This window comes from Dermochelys coriacea, chromosome 1 (genome assembly GCF_009764565.3).
Source record: "Dermochelys coriacea isolate rDerCor1 chromosome 1, rDerCor1.pri.v4, whole genome shotgun sequence".
Lineage (NCBI taxonomy): Eukaryota > Metazoa > Chordata > Testudines > Dermochelyidae > Dermochelys > Dermochelys coriacea.
This window is the reverse complement of record NC_050068.2, coordinates 108,114,923-108,135,773: the sequence shown is the minus strand read 5'-3', so window position 1 is coordinate 108,135,773 and position 20,851 is coordinate 108,114,923. Positions and strand designations below refer to the sequence as shown.

The 20,851-nt window shown below is 40.4% G+C and overlaps 1 protein-coding gene across 1 annotated transcript in view; it reads left to right on the top strand.

Moving 5' to 3' along the window:
• Positions 1-20,851, top strand: part of COL4A1 (collagen type IV alpha 1 chain) — a 227,669-nt gene that overhangs the window by 110,894 nt on the left and 95,924 nt on the right. The window contains 13 exon segments of the mRNA XM_038392118.2: positions 3,495-3,584; positions 3,670-3,714; positions 5,836-5,880; positions 5,990-6,052; positions 6,147-6,200; positions 6,332-6,358; positions 10,519-10,602; positions 11,546-11,608; positions 12,768-12,803; positions 14,804-14,845; positions 17,209-17,298; positions 18,584-18,619; positions 18,776-18,835. Coding sequence (XP_038248046.1) covers positions 3,495-3,584; positions 3,670-3,714; positions 5,836-5,880; positions 5,990-6,052; positions 6,147-6,200; positions 6,332-6,358; positions 10,519-10,602; positions 11,546-11,608; positions 12,768-12,803; positions 14,804-14,845; positions 17,209-17,298; positions 18,584-18,619; positions 18,776-18,835 — 735 coding nt within the window.

Sequence of the window (20,851 nt, the reverse complement as noted above, 5' to 3'; positions counted from 1 at the left end):
ATACAGCTACATGCTGCTCCTTACTCCGGGCAGATGGCGAAATAACAAATAGCTCTGGGTGTGCTAGAGCAATTTACTTAGGATCTGATTTTCATTTACTGTAAGGTCCCATTTAAACCGCTCTGGCAGCATGAAGAGACTTTGGCCTTAAACTGAGTTATTTACATCTACTTTGAGGCCCCTTTACGTTGCCAGCACATGTAGATGAGAATCCGGCCCATAATCATTCAGTGCTTCAATTTTACCCATATGTAGAATGAGTGATATAATATTTTCCCATCTCACAAGGGTGTTATGATGCATTCAGTTTGTAAAATTCTTTGAGAACCTTAAATGAAAAGCATTAGTTACATTACGTACATCTACTGAAGGTCATTTTTTCTCTTCACTTGCACATGTTGTACTTTCCTGGAGCAGTGGACAACTGTGTTGATATCTGTTTTAGTGTCTTCTGTATCCCTAATTCGTCTCCCAGCAGGTCACAGGAGCAAGTGTCCAGGATTCATTGTAAAATCCTGCTTGTAAATGAGGTAACATCTGTTCTTTGTAGATGTACTTGCTACTGCAGTGCAACAAGCCAGCCAAAACATGGGGTTTATGTACCTCAGTAATCCATTTAGCATTTCTGATATACTCCAGATTTTAGAATAATTACATCCACATTTAGTCAGATGCCTCTTCCTGGATCCTGGTATATTCTTCCTTAACATGTTTTTTAAATCAATTGTATAGTTAGAATTTTATATCTTTTTTACTGCAGATTCAGAAATATGTTTCTTAATTACTTTGTGTTTTCTTTTGTTGTGGTCTTTTACATTGCCTGGGATTTTAGTATTCTTAAGCAAACATGCTGGGATCAACATGATGTGTTGTAGTAGTCATGCCATTTAAGCAACAGAAAAAATATTTTTGACAAAAATTAGTTTTTTGACTAAATTAGTTTGGGGGATGGGGGGAACAGTGCTGTCTTTCCATGGAAAAGTATTATTTTGTCAAAAAAACAAAATATTTGTCCCAAACTCCAAATATTTCAATTTGGAAATGCTGAGGTGGAGTCTCATGTCCCATGATAAACCATGGTCAGAGACTCCCATAATGCAGTGCCTTGCCTCTCCAAAGGGGGAGAGACACTAATGCAGCATGACAGGTTTCAGAGTAGCAGCCGTGTTAGTCTGTATTCGCAAAAAGAAAAGGAGTACTTGTGGCACCTTAGAGACTAACAAATTTATTAGAGCATAATGCAGCATGGGAGATGTAGTCCAGCCAGGGAATCCAGTCCATAGTAGCCAATGAAAGCATAAGGCCCCCAAACTAATACTCCCAGGAGGCACAGTGGGAGCATTGCCAAATCATATTTTGGTGTTCAGACAAAAAATTTCTACATTTAAATGTATGCCAAAAAATTCAAATTTTCTTCAGGGGTAAACCCCATTTTGATCATTTCTTGGCAGTGTGTTGGGGGATTGCCCCACCTCCTTTTGAGTGATTTCCCCCAGTGCTGCATGGAGGTAGTATGTCTGTGACTGTGTGAAGCCCCACTTCCACCAGCACCCCCTGGACATAGAAATGTGCATGGCAGATGCCTCTGGAGGCTTTAGGATGCCACTTCCCCAGAGACATGTGGGCTTGGGAAAGAAAGGAAATTCCAAGAAGGAGCCAGTCTAGAGAAACCCAAGCCAGCAGGAGCAGACACAAAAGGAGACTTAGCAGAGATGCTTAGGCACTGATGGAACATCAGGCAGCTTTTTACCATTTTTACTTAGGAGATTCTCTGCTGACTGGCTATTTGCTTCAGCCCACTCCTGCCCCTTCCCTCACATTCCTTTCACCTCAGCCTCACTCCACATGCCTTCCTATGCCCCTCTTTCTTTCTCTGTTCCTCCCTCCCTCCCTCTTCTCCCCTGCCCTGCCCCCCCTTGTACTCCCTTTTCTATGTCCCCTCACCCTTCCTTTGTCTTTCCGTGTAGCTAATGCCATCCTAACAAAACCCACACCCAAATAATTAAAAAAACCCTAACTCCACCCCACAAAAAAACAAAACAAAACAGTACAACTCACATGATATCAGTCAATCATCACTCAGCTCATGCTGCTTGTGTTATTTCCTTTTCCCTTACCTTTTGACTGTCTGGTGTGCTTGGATTGCTGAACTCCTGAAGCCTGGGACTGTATTTTTAAATTTCTGAGTACAGTGTCTAGCATATTAAAGCCACATTCTCAACCTCTAGATGCTACTGTAATAAAACTAAAAAATAATAATCCTTGTTCAGTGCATGCAAAACTCTTGCTGGTTTCATATGGAGCTCTAAGTTAGTGAGCATTAAGTAGCTACAAGATTAATGCATAATGTGGAATAGATTTAGTTTTCTAGCTGCTAACAAAAGAATTATCTGATTTAAATAAATATGGATATCTATAGGAGAAGGATACTTTTCAGCACGAAGATCTTGAAAATCACTCTTTTGGCCCAGAGAGATGGAAAGAAGACTCTAATAGATGGTGCAGTCTGTTCACTGAGCCACCTGGGAAGGAATTTTATCCCAAACTTCTCCAAAGCTATATATAACTGACAGAGTCTAGCCTCATGAAAGCTGCTGGAATAAACAAGAGGAGTCAGAATGGTAGTTCATAATGCAGCCTTTCCCATTTGCCACTTGTCATCTTATATTTACAGTTCAGAGGTATGTAATTTACTACTAGACTTATTGGCAGCTGTGTAGGAGTGCAGCGACTCCTAAAAAGATCATAATGGAGGAAAAGTTGCAGAGGGACTGTGCAGCACCCATGGTGGATAGTCATGCCTGTGGTACCATGAATCATCATGTAGAACTTTGCTCAGGAAGACTGAGACAAATGTGTTTTCTTGTTTAAAATACACAAATTACTCTTCTATCTGTAAAAAGAAAAGGAGTACTTGTGGCACCTTAAAGACTAACAAATTTATTTGAGCATAAGCTTTCGTGAGCTACAGCTCACTTCATCGGATGCATTCAGTGGAAAATACAGTGCATCCAATGAAGTGAGCTGTAGCTCAAAAAAGCTTCTGCTCAAATAAATTTGTTAGTCTCTAAGGTGCCACAAGTACTCCTTTTCTTTTTGCGAATACAGATTGACACGGTTGTTACTCTGAAATCTTCTGTGTGCCTCTGCTTCCTTTGTTCTCCCTTCATTGAAACACGTTTCTATACACGTTAACATCAATTTTATAGCTGTTAGATTTCTCTATTAAATACCAAACTAAGATGTTTTAACTCCATCTAGATATAATCTGTAATCTACTATCTATTGGCAGCTGTCTCAGCTTTACCAGGGATAGTATAGTATTGTATGTAGTGTTGTTGTAGCTGTGTCCGTCCCAGGATATTAGAGAGACAAGGTGAGTGAAGTTGGTCCCATAAAAGACATTACCTCACCAACTTTGTCTATGGGAATATTGGTAGTTTGAAGCAGCAGAACTAATTTTACTAAGGTTGAAGTGTTCTTTTTCTTTACAGGGTGAAAGAGGTTTGCCTGGCCTACAAGGTGTAATTGGGTTTCCTGGAATGCAAGGACCCGAAGGTCCACCTGGGCCACCAGGAATTAAGGTAGAGTGCATTTAATACTTAAATGGGAAGATTTCCCTAAATCCTTGTCGCTGTGAAAGACCAATATATTCCATTTTTCTTACAGGGTGATACTGGAGAACCAGGGCTACCAGGAACAAAAGGAACAAGGGTGAGTATCTGCTTACATTTAGTTTTAATAATTTTGAAGAATGTAGGTTAAGATTTTTAAGTCTTAATGGTTAGCTTAATTTTTCCAGATATGTTTGCTCTTTGCCAAGTGCAAGATAATGTCAGCCCCCTCTTTAAGTTAGTCAATGGCTGCCTGTTAATTTCAAAATTCTTGCGCTTGCCTTCAAGGGTCTGTAGCATGCTGCCCCTGCCTATGTCCTCTTACATTACCTACCTGGTCCTTATTACTCTACCATTTATACTGGTCTTGACAGTCTTCATGTTTCCCTCTCTTCCAAAGGTTGCCTTTTCCCATGCTCTGTTATACTTGGAAACCCCTCCTTAAGCTTGTTCACCAAGTCACCTCTCTCACCTACTTTAAAAGTCTCCTTAAAAAAATCACTTCTGCTGTCTCTCCTATAGGAAGTGAGCAGGGAGGACAGGAGACACACACTTAACTTGTGTTTAACAGAAACATTAATATATGTGTATGGCAGGGGGCTCAATCCTGCAACCATTAAAGTCAAAGGCAAAATATCCATTGACTTCAGTAGTGCTGAACCAGGCCCTTTCTGAGTATCGCTGTGAACTTATTGATGTCACTCTCTTGTGCTTCTTCCTTTCCTAAGCTGTGCATTTGACCCTTTCATCTGTCATGTTCATTTTAGCTTGTATACTTGCAAGGGCATTGGCTATGTCTTTATTAGTTTTGTGAGGTGCCTAGCTCCTTTGGGACACTCTAAATTAATGATATAATAATAATGAAAGAGAACTTGAAATGTTGTATTTCCTGTGACATTTTGTATACCCACGGCTTTCTTGCACATAGTCTCAAATAGGCTTACCTACTATGGCTCTTTAGTGCCCTCTCATGGTTAGACCACACAGAAGTTGAGTCAGCTATAGCCTTTGAGTTAATAGCTGTAGCTCAGGCACTAGCAGCTTACACTGTTAGACTCAGAGGTCTTAAACTCAACCCCACTGTTAATGACAGACACACCCAGGGGCACTGTGTTGACTAATTTGGGTGAACATATACCAACTGTACATGTGGTCACCACTAGCAGTACTAGTAGACTGGGCATTTAATAATGCTACAACTTTTGGAATTAAATTACTTACCCCAATCTAAAACAACTACATTTGTCTTTCCTGCTCCCCAACACCCACATTAGAATCACTGGAAGACTAAATAAGTTAGTAGCATGAAAAGGACAGGCCTGGACAAAATGCTGATTTGTTAAACTTGCAAAGTATTTGAGAAAAATAGTATAAGCATTTCAACACTGTGATTTTTCTGAGCAATAAAAATTAAATTGGTGAATTGGTCATGGCTTATGTAAGACAGAGAAGTATCTACAGCAGTATGGTAGCATCCTGTTTTAACGTAAAAAGGAGATTGCTGTAGATTTCATATTATGAATTACAGTGGCAAATGTACAAAATATCTACTCCTTAGCAGAATTGACTGTGCATTTCAGTTCTGATCTAATTCCCATTGAACACAATGGAAATGGAGCTGATCAAGGATTTTTCAACATGTTTTGGAAAAAAATCAATACTTTTGTGGATTTGTTTTTAGTATTATTTTTCACCTTGCCTATAGAGGAGTGGTGGGCAACCTGCGGCCAATCAAGGTAATCTGATTGTGGGCTGCGATACATTTTGCTGATGTTGACTGTCCGCAGGCGTGGCCCCCCGCAGCTTCCAGTGGCTGTGGTTCGCTGTTCCCGGCCAGTGGGAGTTGCAGAAAGCAGTGGGCCATAGGGACGTGCTGGCCGCCGCTTCCTGCAGCTCCCCTTGGCCGGGAACAGCGAACTGTGGCCACTGAGAGCTGTAGAGGGCCATACCTGTGGACGGTCAACATTAGCAAAATGTATCGTGGCCTGCAATCAGATTACCCTGATGGGCTGCATGCGGCCCGCAGGTTGCCCACCACTGCAATAGAGTGATTGAAATTTTGATGAAAAGTCTTTGCAACAAAATTTTCAGGGAAAGTTTTCCAGATATTTTGATCAGCTCTAAAATGTCCATAATTAGATCAGGCCCATAATTTTGTATTTTATTGGGTAATTTTGATGTCTTCGCTTTATAATTTTTAATATATGTTCATTAATTACAGGGCCCACCAGGTTCATCAGGATATCCAGGAAACCCAGGTCTTCCTGTATGTATGAAGCATACCTTTATTTACAAAGAACCCCACGGTTTTACTAGTGACACCAGTTGAGGATTAATATAGCATTTATTACTTTTCTGCTTTCTCCTATTGGTAGGGCATCCCTGGACAAGATGGCCCACCAGGTCCACCTGGTATCCCAGGTTGCAATGGCACAAAGGTGACATTTACATTTTTAACAATTTCCTTGTACATATATTTTTTTTAATATTAATGTGTTTCCTACACAAAGTCAATTTCTCTGTTCTCTTTAGGGTGAAATAGGTCCTGTTGGTCCTCCAGGTTTACCTGGATTGGATGGGAGAATAGTAAGTAAACATTTTGATACATAATTCATTCTTTCCACTCTGATTTTGACATTTTAAATGTTATTAAAAATTGTATAATACTGATAATGTGTATGAGAAAAAATAATACATTTTAAGTATTTATTTTCCAGGGACTTCCAGGATCTCCTGGAATTAAGGTATGTTTGTCTTTAAAATCGAATACATTCATATATTGCTTTCAAAAGTTAAAAATCAGATGACCTATGCACATCAAAATTAGCAGCCCTTACTTAAGTATTGATGTGGCAAAGATGTACACACATGCTTGACTTTGTACGCTGTGAGGTAGTCCCATTAGCTGCCCAGGGATAGTGCATAGTGCATAAAGTTTAAGCACTTGCATGAATCTTTGCAGGATCAGGGCCTAAAAGAAAATAGTACCCACTGTTAAGTAGGTGTCTTATGCCCACTCCCTGATGTATAAAGACTTAAATTCATTTTTAAGATTCAGCCATATATTTACTTTGACATTACCAGATTTAAGAGAACTCCAACATTTCAGCTTTCCAGTCAATTTTCCACAAAGACTCTCCTTGGAAAACAGCCAAAAACATAACCAAGATCTTATGTTCGTTAAACAAATAGTTGAAATTTAATTTATAAAAACTAACTTTCTATGTAATGAAATGTGTATTACTTTGTCTTTTTAAGAAATGAAATGCTGTGACTATGAAAGCATGACACATGAATATAAAATTAATGGATATAATTTGAAACTTCAGTTTGCATATAAGTCATAAGTGTAATCACAGTTTTGGCGTTACAAGACTTTTAGTCATAAAAAAACCCTTGCCTCTTTCTCTCATATGGGCGGAAATGACTCATGGTAAAATAACGTTGATTCTTTAATGATTCTTTTCTATACATGTGTGCATAGGTAAATAACTTTTAGAAACAACATAACTGAATCACAAAGGGCTGTGATTTGTTCAAAATTTATGAAAATGGCATCATGTGATACCAAATATGAAGCAAAGATGTGAATAACTTAATTTACAAGTAATTTGGATAAATATTATTGGCTTATTTTAGGTATAAGTTGTCGCAAAGGAAAATCTCACGTTTTTTGCAGGCCATTAAATTTTGGAGTTATGATTTACTTCAAGGAAAATTCTGCATTTATTCTATGCTGCTTGGTTCCCCTGACCATTTTATATTGGGATTTTGACACACTATGCCTAAATTTAGAGCTAGTGCAAACAGGTGTGATTTAAGTTAGTGGAGGAGGAGTTGAGGAACTCTTCAACCCCATGTGATTAGATCAAGTCAAGTATGGCAAGAGACCACCCTTGCTTAACCAGGAGATCTTCAATTATCTGGAACTCAAAAAAGAGTCCAACAAAAAGTAGAAATTAGGTCAAATTACAACAGATGAATATAAACGAATAACACAAGTAAGTAGAGACAAAATCAGAAAGGCAAAGGCACAAAACGAGTTTAAACTAGCTAAACACATGAAGGATAACAAGAAAATATTCTACAAATACATTAGAAGCAAGAGGAAGACCAAGAACAGGGTAAACAAAAACAGTGGGGGGAACAAAAACAAAAAATGTGGAAATGGCCGAAGAGCTAAATGACTTTTTTGTTTCAGTTTTCACTAAAAAGTTTAATAGCAATTTAATCATCTAATTTAATGAATGCCAGTGAAAATGAGTTAGGATCAGAGACCAAAATAGGAAAAGAACAAGGTAAAAATTACTTAGACAAGTTAGAAGTGTCAAGTCACCAGGGCCTGATGAAATACATCCTAGAATACTCAAGGAGCTGACAGAGGAGATATCTGAGCCATTAGCCATTATCTTTGAAAAGTCATGGAAGATGGGAGAGATTCTGGAGGACTGGTAAAGAGCAAATATTGTGCTCATCTATAAAAAGGGGAATAAGGACAACCCAGAGAATTACAAACTAGTCATCTTAACTTCAGTAATGGGAAAGATAAAGGAGCAAATAATTCAACAATCAATTTACAGACACCTAGAAGATAATAAGGTAAGGTGATAAGTAATGGTCAGCATGGATTTGTCAAGAACGAATTGTGTCAAACCAACCTAATAGCTTTCCCTGACATGGTAACAAGCCTTGTGGATGTGGGGGAAGTGGTAGACATGGTATATCTTGACTTTAGTAAGGCTTTTGATCCTATCTCGCATGACCTTCTTATAAACAAACTCGGGAAATACAACCTAGATGAAACTATTATAAAGTGGGTGCACAACTGGTTGGAAACCTATTCCCAGAGATGTTTCAGAGTAGCAGCCGTGTTAGTCTGTATTCACAAAAAGAAAAGGAGTACTTGTGGCACCTTAGAGACTAACAAATTTATTAGAGCATGTCACTGCCCGAGCTCTTCAGCAGCAGGGGGAGGAGGCGGCTACAGCGGAGTAGTTATCAGTGGTTCACAATCAAGCTTGAAGGGCATATCAAGTGGGGTTCTGTAGGGATCGGTCTTGGGTCCAGTTCTGTTCAGTACCTTCATTGATGATTTAGATAATGGCATAGAGAGTACACTTGTAAAGTTTGCTGACGATGCCAAGTTGGGAGGGGTTACAATTGCTTTTAAGGTTAAGATTGAAATTCAAAATGATCTGGACAAACTGGAGATATGGTCTGTACTAAATAGGATGAAATTCAATAAGGACATATGCAAAGTACTCCACTTAGGAAAGAACAGTCAGTTGCACATATACAAAATGGGAAATGACTGCTTAAGAAGGAATACAGTGGAAAGGGATCTGGGGGTCATAGAGGATCACAAGCTAAATATGAGTCCACAGTGTAACACTGTTGCAAAAAAAGCAAACATAATTGTAAGCAAGATATGAGAAGTAATTCTTCTGCTCTACTCTGCGCTGATTAGGCCTCAACTGGAGTATTGTGTCCAGTTCTGGGTGCCCCATTTCAGGAAAGATGTGGACAAATTGGAGAAAATCCAAGAAGAGCAACAAAAATGATTAAAGTACTAGAAAACATGACCTATGAGGGAAGATTGAAAAACTTCTGTTTGTTTAGTCTGGAAAAGAGAAGACTGAAGAGGGATGTGATAACAGGTTTCAAGTACATAAAAGGTTATTACAAGGAGGAAGATAGGGCAAGAAGCAATGGGCTTAAATTGCAAGGGTGGTTTTGGTTGGACATTAGGAAAAACTTCCTGACTGTCAGGGTGGTTAAGCACTGGAATAAATTGCCTAGGGAGGTTGTGGAATCTCCATCATTGGAGATTTTTAAGAGCAGGTTAGACAAACACCTGTCAGGGATGGTCTAGATAATACTTAGTCCTGCCTTCAGTGCAGGGGACTGGGCTAGAGGACTTCTGCAGGTCCCTTCCAGTCCTACAATTCTATGATTCTAAGTAGTTGATTTGAAATCAAGTAAGGTACTACTCAATATGAATAATGGTGGCAAAACTGAGCCCATGTATGGGAAGGGTGGATACAAGTTCATCATATAGTCAGATTTTGCCACCTTTACTTATACTGAGTAGTACCCTGCTCTGTAGGAAGTTCCACTGTTTTCATTTGTATTGTAGAATCTGGAGTGTAATGAAAAACTGTACTAGAATGTAAATCTTTCTTGAATCATGGAGGTCTATGGACTCGGCACAACTGGTATGGTTCAACAGGACAGGATGGGAGCAGGATTCAGAGAGCCCATGCAGGTTGTGCCTTCCCATCTCTACATGTCAAAGAGCACGGCTCCATGTTAGCTCTCAGTGCACCACTCTGCCCGGAGGTTTTGGAGAAAATGTAGGTTGAGGGAGGGGCAGGTCTGGAATATATGTAACTACACTGATTCACCATCCGCTGCTCCCACTTAGAAGTCAGGTGCTGTGGTCATGGGGACTATTGCAGTCTCAAGGTTGTATAAATGGCCAGAGATCACAGTCTAGGAAGGAGGGTCCCTTGCCTGTAAAACCTCCAAATGTTTTCAACACACAGGCCAGATACTCAGATTGGATAGACTTAAATTTAATGGGCAACTAGGGGGATTTTCCCACCAATAAGTGGAAAGTAAGGAGAAAAGTTAAGATTAGTACTGGAATCTTTACTGAGTTTTTCAAGGATACCTGACACTGAAAGGCTTTTAAAAAATACAACAGCTTCCTTGTGGTATGTTTAAATCAATTCGAACAAGTAAAATGCTGACCATTTTTGTACACTTCCCAAATGATTCCAAAAGACTGTATAAATGTTATGTTAGTGTTTTTCTCCAGTCTTAATGTCAGTGTTTTGGAATGAATGTTTTTATTTGTGTGCATATATATATTTCACCTTTTTTTTTTCTTCTCCTATGATAGGGAGACCCAGGTGACATGACTGGGTTCTTACCACAAAATGTGCTAAAAGGTGAAAGAGGTTATCCTGGCCTCCCTGGACTACCAGTAAGTCTTAACTAAATGACTGCATCACACCTTTAAGTGGGGGTAGAGTATTGTCCAGCTTGCTGAAGGAGAGAACAGTGCTTTACGGGGGAAGAGGAGGAAGAGAAAGACTCTGAAGCTGCTGCAAAAGGGGAGTAAATCAGCATTGTGCCCTGGCACCGGAACGGCTGAGAAGTTTAAAAGGGGCAAGTCCTGGCAGTAGAACCCCTTTTCCCAGGGGTGGGTGAAGCAGCACCCACTCTCCCTCCCCTGGAGGTGGTAAAATGCCAGATTTGGTCAGGCCCTGCTGTGGGCATCGCACAAGCCACTCCTTTTTAGGGAGTCAGGGAGGAATTTTTCCCTCACCACCAGATTGGCCTAGGTGGAGTGGCATTTTTTTTTTTGCCTTCCCCACAATGGGTTCGGGGAGGGCTTTGTTGAGGTGAGGTGTGAAGGGAGTTAAGCTTTGTATCGCAGCTCATTGTGTAAGTGTGGGGTGGATGTCCAGGGAAGGTACTCCATAGGGAAGGGATACAGTGACTAGATAATATGGCTTGGTAAAGGACTTAAAAATTAGGTGTTGGTTAAAGGAGTGGAACGGGGGGAGGGCGGGGTTTGGGGCTCCTATGACTGATATGGCAGGGAGCCAACCCCTTTCATCTAACCCACCTTAACCCTCGTTCAGGTGGGGGGATGGTATGGTCCCAGAAATGAGTTAGTTTTGGAACCTGGATGGAAAAGGGGGGGTCTGGCAGAAGCACCCCGGGTAGATAATGAACATGGGGTTAACTGCACTGTACACTTGTATCTGCCAGGTGATCCCAGACATCCAATAATAAAGTTGTGGCCTGATTAAAACCATATCAGGGGTCCCCTGTCCTTTCGGTATAGCCAGATAATATATATAAGCATCATTAAATTGCCCAATAGGTATCTCTTTTTAATGGCTCCTTTTTATATACAGGGTACACCAGGATTGCCAGGGCTCCAAGGCCCCATCGGGCCACCAGGGATTTCAGGAGTTCCAGTAAGTGTCATTTTATGATGATTTATGTAATGCTGCTTTATGAAAAAGCTCTAAATGATTGACATATTGGGGATGAATGGTACAGTAGTTAGGGCACTAACCTACCACTTGGGCAACTCAGGTTCAGTCCCTACTATACCACACATCTTCTGTGTGACCTTGGATGCCAGGGGACTGCTTCTGCAGGATGCAAATAACTCTAATTTATTTAAGTGACTGTTAGAATCTGGCCCCTCTTTCTACAGTTTTGTAATAGGCTTTTACATTTTCCCCTTTTGAATCCATGGAAAATGTGTTGCTGGTCTCACAGCCTAATCTAAATCAAAATAGCTGCTGAGATTGTCCTAGAGGTACCATTAGGAACAAAGGAAAGGCAATCTCTTCCCAAGTAGAAGGTCTCCTATTGTGGTAAATTCCAAATGTTCAAGGCACCTGAACTACTTGATACGTTGACAGGTGTAGTATGTAGTAGACATTCTCTGCCTTTATGGCCTTTAGAATACCACAGATACCAGCAAGCAGGAACCAGTTAATCCTATTTTTAAAAATCAGCACTATTTATGGTTCCCATCATAGTGAGCTACATTCAGGGCAATCTGTGTTATGAATCTACTGCTGTGGAATCTGCACTGCAAAACTGCTGTATAAAAAGAGAGCAAGGTATGACTCAGTGTAAACATGCTTGAGTTAGTGGTTACATTTACTGAGTTAACAAAGACTTATCTAAATTAAGCAAATTAAGGATTATTATTCAGCACAAGTGGTCAGCAGGACATAAGATTTACATCTCATCTGAAAAATGGCACCTTCAGCAGTACAGATGTGCTAAGGTTGGGGAACTGGTTCAAGCATGAATCAAAGGGAAGAGTGCTACTTATCGAATCACCAGCAACACTCCCTGCAGCACTTGCAGTTTGCTATGAGTGTCTCTTGTCCACGTAGTGACCAGCTCCAGCACTTCTTAACCGCAATATCACACCTCTAATGTAAGATCTTAGACAAATTCTGGAAGTTAGAAAGTACTAAAAACATGATATTGATCTTTCTCCATTAAAATGAAGACACCCAGTAGAACAGTGTATTTTTAATGTCTGTGGTAAGCAGAAAACATTGCATGTAATGTATAGCATGCGGTCTAATAAAATGTCCTGTCTTATAGGGTCCCCCAGGTCCACCGGGACTTCCGGGTGAGAAGGTGAGGATTTTCATAGACAGTACTGAGCTATTTTTTCAATGTGCTAGTCTTCAAATGTTCTCTGCACTCTTGTGTCTTTATATAAAATATTGTATCTTAATTAACAGGACCTCAAAAAAGGTATGGTTTTTGTAGGCTATTCTTTCAGATATGCTCTCCTACCAGACCAAAACACCACTAAGTACTATATTCTACTATTTTTATTATTTATTCAGAACTGGTTGAAAATTTCAAAATTTGTCAGTCAAAATTTGTCATTGAAATGCCACTAAAATGTTCATGAGAATTTTATTCCTGGGAGGTGGGGGGCAGGAGTGAGTGATCGGGAAGATCAGGACCTCATTGTGCTATGCCCTATACACACACTTATTAAAAAGACAATGCTTTCCCTAAAGACCTTGCAATATGCATTATGACAGAAAATGATAGGGAGTATGCAGAGGAGGGGTAGACAGCAAGGTAAATATAAAAATAAAAATAGTACATCTTGAGGTAATGGGCATTAGTCATGATTTGCCATCTGCCTTTGTTCCATTTATTGCATTTTGATGTTGCATCTGGAAGAATCAGAGTCTATGTTGGTATAAGTCAACTGAAGGGAGATCTCCACCTCCCACCCCAGTAATGTGCATGGACATTCTAAACAAAACCTCTGGCTGATCCCTCACCAGCCCATAGCCACTCCTGCCCTCAACAGGCTCTGGATTCCTCCCATTCTCTTGATGATGGTGGCAGGGTGGCATTGAGTAGCATGTGGTGGGGGAGCGTAGTGGCCTGCTACCTTCTCTGGCATTCCACTGGGGACTATTCTACTCTCCTTCCAAACTTCCCTCCATCTTCCAGGCCCGATCTGTAGTCTCCCCCTTCACATTCACTCTCTGCTTCCTTTAATGTGTCTTGCATTGTCCAACATTTTGGGATTCCATGTTCCTCCATCTCTCTCATGGGGCTTACTCCTTTCCCCATTTGTTGTCTCCATCTGGTGCCACCTCTCTGAAGGCAGAACTAAGTTGAAACTGCTGCTGGGGGCTGACTCTCTGCAGGAGTCAGGAGCAGAGGAAAGACAGCTTCTGGCCACCCAGCTGTAGTAGCTGCCATGATCTCTGGCATCTAGAGACAGGAAGTGCACACACACAAAAACTATTAACCAACAGTTGCATATTTTTTCAGCCCCAGCTACTGTACTGTTCTGAGTGCAAAGAACTTGGGACTATCATGTCCTAAATAGGACTGTTTCAGGTATTCACAGGGCTTCTGGGACTGCACTGAGTGCACAGGCAAAGGGAAAGCCAACATTAGGGCAGAGATCCTGTGGGATGTACAGTGGTCCCATTGATCATAGCCAAATATTTATTTGGAGGCCACATCTCCCATGCCTTCTGCAGACCTACCGTTGCCCGACTTGTCAAAGTGAACACATCTTTGAGCTAAAGATAGGGAAAAAATAGGATAAATATAATGACTGGATAAAAAATAAGGTCATTTGGGATGGTCTCTGCTTCTATATATCTGTCTTGAAAGAGAAGTATGTGGGAAAAAGAGAGTTTTTGTCAGAAAGAGTGAAAGATTTGTCCATTTAAATATGTGTATGCACACATATAGCTATATTTTAGTTGTCATTAAAACTATGTTATAATCTTATGGCCCCCTTAATTGTATGTCTCCCTGCTCCTCATCCTCCATCTCTCTGTTTGTTTTTCACAAAAATAATGTGATCTCCTCATGGCTGGACCTATGCCTTTTTATGTTTTGAAAATGTCGAGCACATTCCAGGTATGACCAGAAATGAATAATAAAATAATAATAATAATTCAGGCTTATGGCTAATTAACTTTTAATTCAGGATAAGAATATATGGGCCTTGAGGACTTTCCATATTTGAATAAACAGGAGGTTAGATTTGGGGCCAAATCTACCACATTTATAAAATCCTTACAAATATATATTTATAAAAGAAAAGTTGGCTAATTCAGTAACACATGTATAATTTTTATCATCAGGGTCATATGGGCTTGAGTTTTCAAGGACCAAAAGGTGATAAGGTAAGCCCCTCTGTTTGAAATACTTTAGAATACAACTGCTAGATATATTTTTGAAGCTATATTTATTTTAAAGTTTGGCTATTGGAGTCACTTTGTGGAGTAAGCAAATACAGTAACTTTTTCATTTTAAAAGACTTGGGTTCAAACCTGGTTCAGATCATTGCCTGGTATAATTAATTACCAACATGGTTTGTGGAATTTCACATGACTGGCATTAGGCACGTAGAAATTGCCATATGTCATTAGATCCAAGGTCCATCTAATTCACTATCCTGTCTCTGACAGTGGCCATCACCAGATGCTTCAGAGGAAGATTTAAGGACCCTGATATAGGCATATATGGGTTCATGTGTCCCCCCACATATGTCTCATCTTGATCTCGAATAGTTAGACTGCTTTAAGCCCTGAAGCATGTGGTTTAAAATTCCTGCCAAAATTCTTATAATTAATTTTGGTAATTCTGTATATTCCTGTTATCCATAGAAATGTCAATTCCCTTTTTGAATCATGCTTAGTTCTTGGCCTCTGTAACTTCCTGTGGCATACATATTGTGCGTAAAAGTATTTCCATTTATCAGTTTTAACTTTAACAGTTCCCATCTTTTTATTTAATTGAATGTCTCCTTGTTCTTATGAAAAGAGAAGTTCCTGATCTACCTTCTGTAGAAAATTCATTATTTATAATTTAATATAAGGAATAATTCTGAATCCAGTTAGATCTCCTAATACAGAGTATGTTTTCTGAAACTTGAATGTAAAAAGATACAGAGAGGTATGGGGATTTTTTGTTAGCTTTGTTTTATATTGTAAATATTTTGTCTTGGCCATTGTAATTCTGTATATCTGGATTACTATGGAGGAAATGAATGATTATCACCTGTGACGGTGCAAGGCCAGATGGCTATAGAAAAGTAGTGGGAGATAGATATATTAGCTCCAGGCTAAACAAATCCCTGGTACCAGGTTAAGTGAAATGGAAGCTGCTCCAGGTCAATTAAGACACCTGGGGCCAATTAAGAACTCTCCAGAAGGCAGGGAGAAGGCTATGTTGATTGGGACACCTGAAGCCAATCAGGGGCTGGCTGAAACTAGTTAAAAGCCTCCCAGTTAGTCAGGTGGGTGTGCATGTCAGGAGCTGTGGGAGGAAGTTGCGCTGTTGGAGAGGCTGAGTAGTACACACCATATCAGGCACAAGGAAGGAGGCCCTGAGGTAAGGGTCAAGTGGAGCTTGAGGAAGTGAGGGCTGCTGTGGGGGAAGTAGCCCAGGGAATTGTACATGTCATGTTTCTAAAAGGTCAGCTACCATAGCTGATACTATTAGGGTCCCTGGGCTGGAGCCTGGAGTAAAGGGTGGCCTGGGCTTCCCCCCCCCCACACACACCTTTGCCTCCTGTTTAATCACTGAGACTGGGAGACAACAGAGACTGTGCAAGGAAGGATAACTTCTCCTCACCTCCCTCGCTGGCTTATGATGAAAATGGCTCAGTAGACTGTGACCCTTGTCTCTAGAGAAAAAAGGGTTATGTGGAGGGTCACAGTGAGCCTCTGAGGCTAGGAAATCCGCCAGGAAATGCGGAACCCACGGAGGCAAGGACAGAGCTTTGTCACACACCCTATATTTTATGTAAAGTAATTGTTGAGGCAAAGTTTCATGCAGAATATGTGCAGAAAAAAAGTAGAAGATTTAGTGAGATTGATTTGTTGACTTACTTGGGTTTGCCTTTTGCAAAAATTGAGCAGGAAATATAACAGCAGAAATAATGTGCACAATATATAGGGTCTTTTAGGAGGTGTGTTTCTTGAACAGTTGTTGATTTTATTGTGTAGAAGCAGGTGGAGTTCCCGTCTTGCTGAGAATAAAATAAATACACATGGTATATTATCCAAATTTACCCTCTCCTAGGGTTTAGCTTTATTGGAAGCTCTAATAATGATGAAACCGCAGAAACCTCAACCTACTATTTTCTTCTAAGCTTGGGGCTTCTCTGCATGACCTCTTTTTCCCTAGCCCCTTGTTTTCCCTGATAAAGACACCTCAAACCCTCTTGTATCTTTGTAGGGATTAACAAGGTGGACCTGCCAGTATGACTGAGCAGTAATTACGCTGCAGGCAGGGTGCAGGCAGGTTACATTAGGGTGACTCAGAGCAGGGTCTTAGTCTGACAGCCTGTTTATAATGTGCTTTTCTGCAACTGCATATGCAAACCTTTGGGTTACTAGATGTTTGATTTTGATAAAATAATAATCCAACAAACATCCTGTCATTTTTTTAAAGTGAGTGGTAGTTCTATTTTATTTTTGAATGTTCTCAGTATAAATATTCTTTCTAATTAAATTAATAATCCTGAATTTTGCATCAATAGGGTGAAAGAGGAGTGGGGGGCCCTCCAGGTCCACAAGGAACTGCCTCACAACACAAAGAGAAAGGGAGTGTAATCATATATGGAGAGAAGGTGAGAAAATATTACTTAGTCCTTACAATATTGGACTCCTAGTTTCTTTGCTTAAAGACTGTGGGGAAAGCTTACCCAAGAAAGACAGGGAAACCAGTGTTATAAGCAATCTCATGCCAATTATGCAAACTTGGTCCATGTTTTAACTTTCCTAAATAAAGTTTAATGCTCTTCCTGTAATTATCTGAAGAATTTGTACAGGGATAATCTGTGAATATGATAATACCTGTATAAATAAGTCACAAGTCTCTAGAAGACTTTGGTAACAAGATTATACATTAAAGAATGTTCTCTCATACTTACGTAAGTTTTAATACAATATCATGTATGTGGTGAGCTGAGAGAAGAAAGGCACCCCATTCCAGAAACTGAGCAGTTCAGATCACTCATGTAATCTGCCTCTCCATACTTCCTTTCCCTGCAATGTGTATTGCACAGCTCTAGTAGGGAAGCCAATGACAGCACTGCACAGGAACTGCCCATGCAACCCAGGAGGAAGCATAGGTGCTGGAACTAGGACTGTAGGGGGTGGGGGGCGCTGCAGCACCCCTGATTTCAAGTGATTTCCATTATATACAGGATTTACAGCTTGATTCAATGGCTCACAGCATCCCCACTATACAAATTGTTCCAGAACCCCTGGGAGGAAGTGTGACGCTGGAGGGTGCAGTTGAGATCTGCAGAGTTGGGATCCCTTTTACCATTGGATTCCCAGCCAATGCAGCCTTCTCCTTCCACTAGGCTGCTGTCTGTGGATGCTTGAGGGGAAGCTATGGATAAAAAAATGTGGCAGAAATGTTGTATCCTGTACTGAATAACATTTCACCTTCCTGTGGCTTTTTCTGCTGAGGGAGGGTTGGGGCAGATAGAGTGATAGGCCCGAAGTGTAATATACAGGCTGATCAACATATTTTTTCTGGTCAATTGCAAATATATTTAAAAGGTGAACAATTAATTTATATTAGATTTATGCTCATTAGCAGAATCACCTCCAGTGAGCCTGAATGCTAATGAATGTTATAGTTATTTAATGGGGCATCATAAGCAATAATTATTAGTTTAATTCATTAGATTTGAATGGATTCTAATTTTGTATTTTAAAAAAAAGTTTAAAATTTAACAAGCTACCTTTCCCTGCATACCTACTAGGCCTTGTAATTTGAAAGAGAGTGGGGAACATGGAAACAATGTACTGTATCTGACAAAGAGGAAATGATTTATAGCAGAAGGGGATTACGGATAATTTTTCCATATATTGATTTTCATTGTTTTTTAATTTTATTAGGGTGAACCAGGTGAAAAAGGTGATAATGGGATTCAAGTAAGTATTATGTAATCATTTTGTTTGCATTAAGAGATTTTACCAAACCCAATGGCGACCATGCCTTAAAGGACTTTGTGTATCTTAATGGCTTATAACTAAAATAAAATGTACAACAAAAAATACAATATGATTAATCTGGTTTGTTTTCTTAAGGGATTTCCAGGCTCAAGCATCAAAGGGGAAAAAGGTGAACCTGGGAAACCTGGCCCACGAGTAAGTATACAGTATTTTATCAATAAAAACTGAGCATCACTATTAGGGCCCTATCAAATTCACAGCCATGAAAAACATGTCATGGACCATAAAATCTGGTCTTCCCCCGATAAATCTGGTCTTTTGTGTGCTTTTACCCTATATTATACAGATTTCATGGGGAAGACCAGCATTTCTCGAATTGGAGGTCCTGACCCAAAAGGGAGTTGCAAGGTTATTTTAGGGGGGTCACGGTATTGCCACCCTACTTCAGAGCTGGGCGGCCAGAGAGCAGCGGCTATTGGCCAAGCACCCAGCTGTGAAGACAGTGCCCTACCAGCAGCAGCACAGAAGTAAGGGTGGGAATACCCTACCATGCCACCCTTACTTCTGTGCTGCTGCTTTCGGCAGCTCTGCCTTCAGAGATGGACTCCTGGCCAGCAGCTGCCACTCTCCAGCTGCCCAGCTCTGAAGGCAGCACCAGATTTAAATAGCTGAAATCTATTATTTTTAAAATCTCATGACCGTGAAATTGACCAAAATGGACCGTGAATTTGATAGGGCCCATTGTATTATTTACATAAAATTATTAAATTATTATTACATTTGATATCTTATCAGTGAGATGTAAGATGTGATATATTTGTTAACATGGGATTTTTGCCAAAGTTTTCAATAGGGCCAGCTTCCTGCAGCTCCCATTGGCCTGGGACTGTCAACCATGGCCACTGGGAGCTGTGGGGGGCCGTGCCTGTGGACCGTCAACGTAAACAAAACGTCTCGCAGCCCACAAGTGGATTATCCTGATGGTTCGGATGCCAAAAGTATACAGTGATGTCTAAAAGCCTCACAAATACTTTATAAAGTATTTAAGGCTTGATCCCACTTTCATTGAATTGACAGTTGACTGAATTCCATTGAGTTCAATGGAAGCTGGTTCAAGCCATTACAGGACAGAACATAACATAAACCCCCCCAATGATTTGTTATCCAGCCTGTTGCGGGGAAAGGGAGGTGCCTGTTAGTCAAAAATTCCAGTTACCTCAGAGTTATACTTACCAGTTTGGGTGTGGGAGGGGACTCAGGGCCAGGGGTTGGGGTGCGGGAGTGGGTGTGGGGCACAAGCTCTGGGAAGGAGTTTGGGTGCAGGAGAGGGTTCAGGGCAGGGGGTTGGGGCACAGGATGGATTTTGGGGTGCTGGATCCAGGCGGCGTTCACCTTGGACAGCTCCCCACAAGCAGCGACATGTCCCTGCTGCTCCTAGGCGGAGGTGTGGCCTGGCAGTTCTGTGCACTGCCTCCACCTGCAGGCGCCACTCCTGCAACTCCCATTGGTGCAGAGCCCGCACTCGGATATCAGAAATGCTGGTTTATAGAGCTTTCTGGGTTGGTAAAGTGCCGGATGACACAGCTTTTATTGTACGTAAATGAAAGATTTGCATAATTAACTATGCATAGTGGCAGTTTAAATACACTATGCATGGTAAATCTGTTTAATTTACACATAACTTTTCTCCTACAAGGGAAGAAATGAGAGAAAATGACTTGACTAACATAAGTTACCTTGCTCATTTTTAGCTTATTTTTAATAGATTTTAAGGCCATAAAGGAAAGTTATGATCATCTAATCTGAGTTTATATGTAACACAGGCCATAGAACCTCACTCAGAAATTCCTGTGTCAAGCCCATAACTTCTGGATGAGCTATAACATATCTTTCATAGTTTATTAGCATGGGTAGGTTTCGTATAAAAATCTAAATGGAATGTTTCTCAACGGATGGGTCATGCTCCCTATGGGGGTCATGAAAAGTAGTTAGGGAGGGTTGTGAGGCATGGGAAATGTTATTAAAATCTAAAGCAAAGAAAATCTTGCTCCTTCATGCCCCATTAAATCTTTACCCTTCAAGGTTAAGTATTCTCTGTTAACATCTCAAAAGACAAACAGAGATAAATTATATGGGCTTATCATTTATGCATTTTGTACTCTTAATATAGGTTTAAGGGGTCTGTGAAAATATTTGACTTCAAATAAGGGG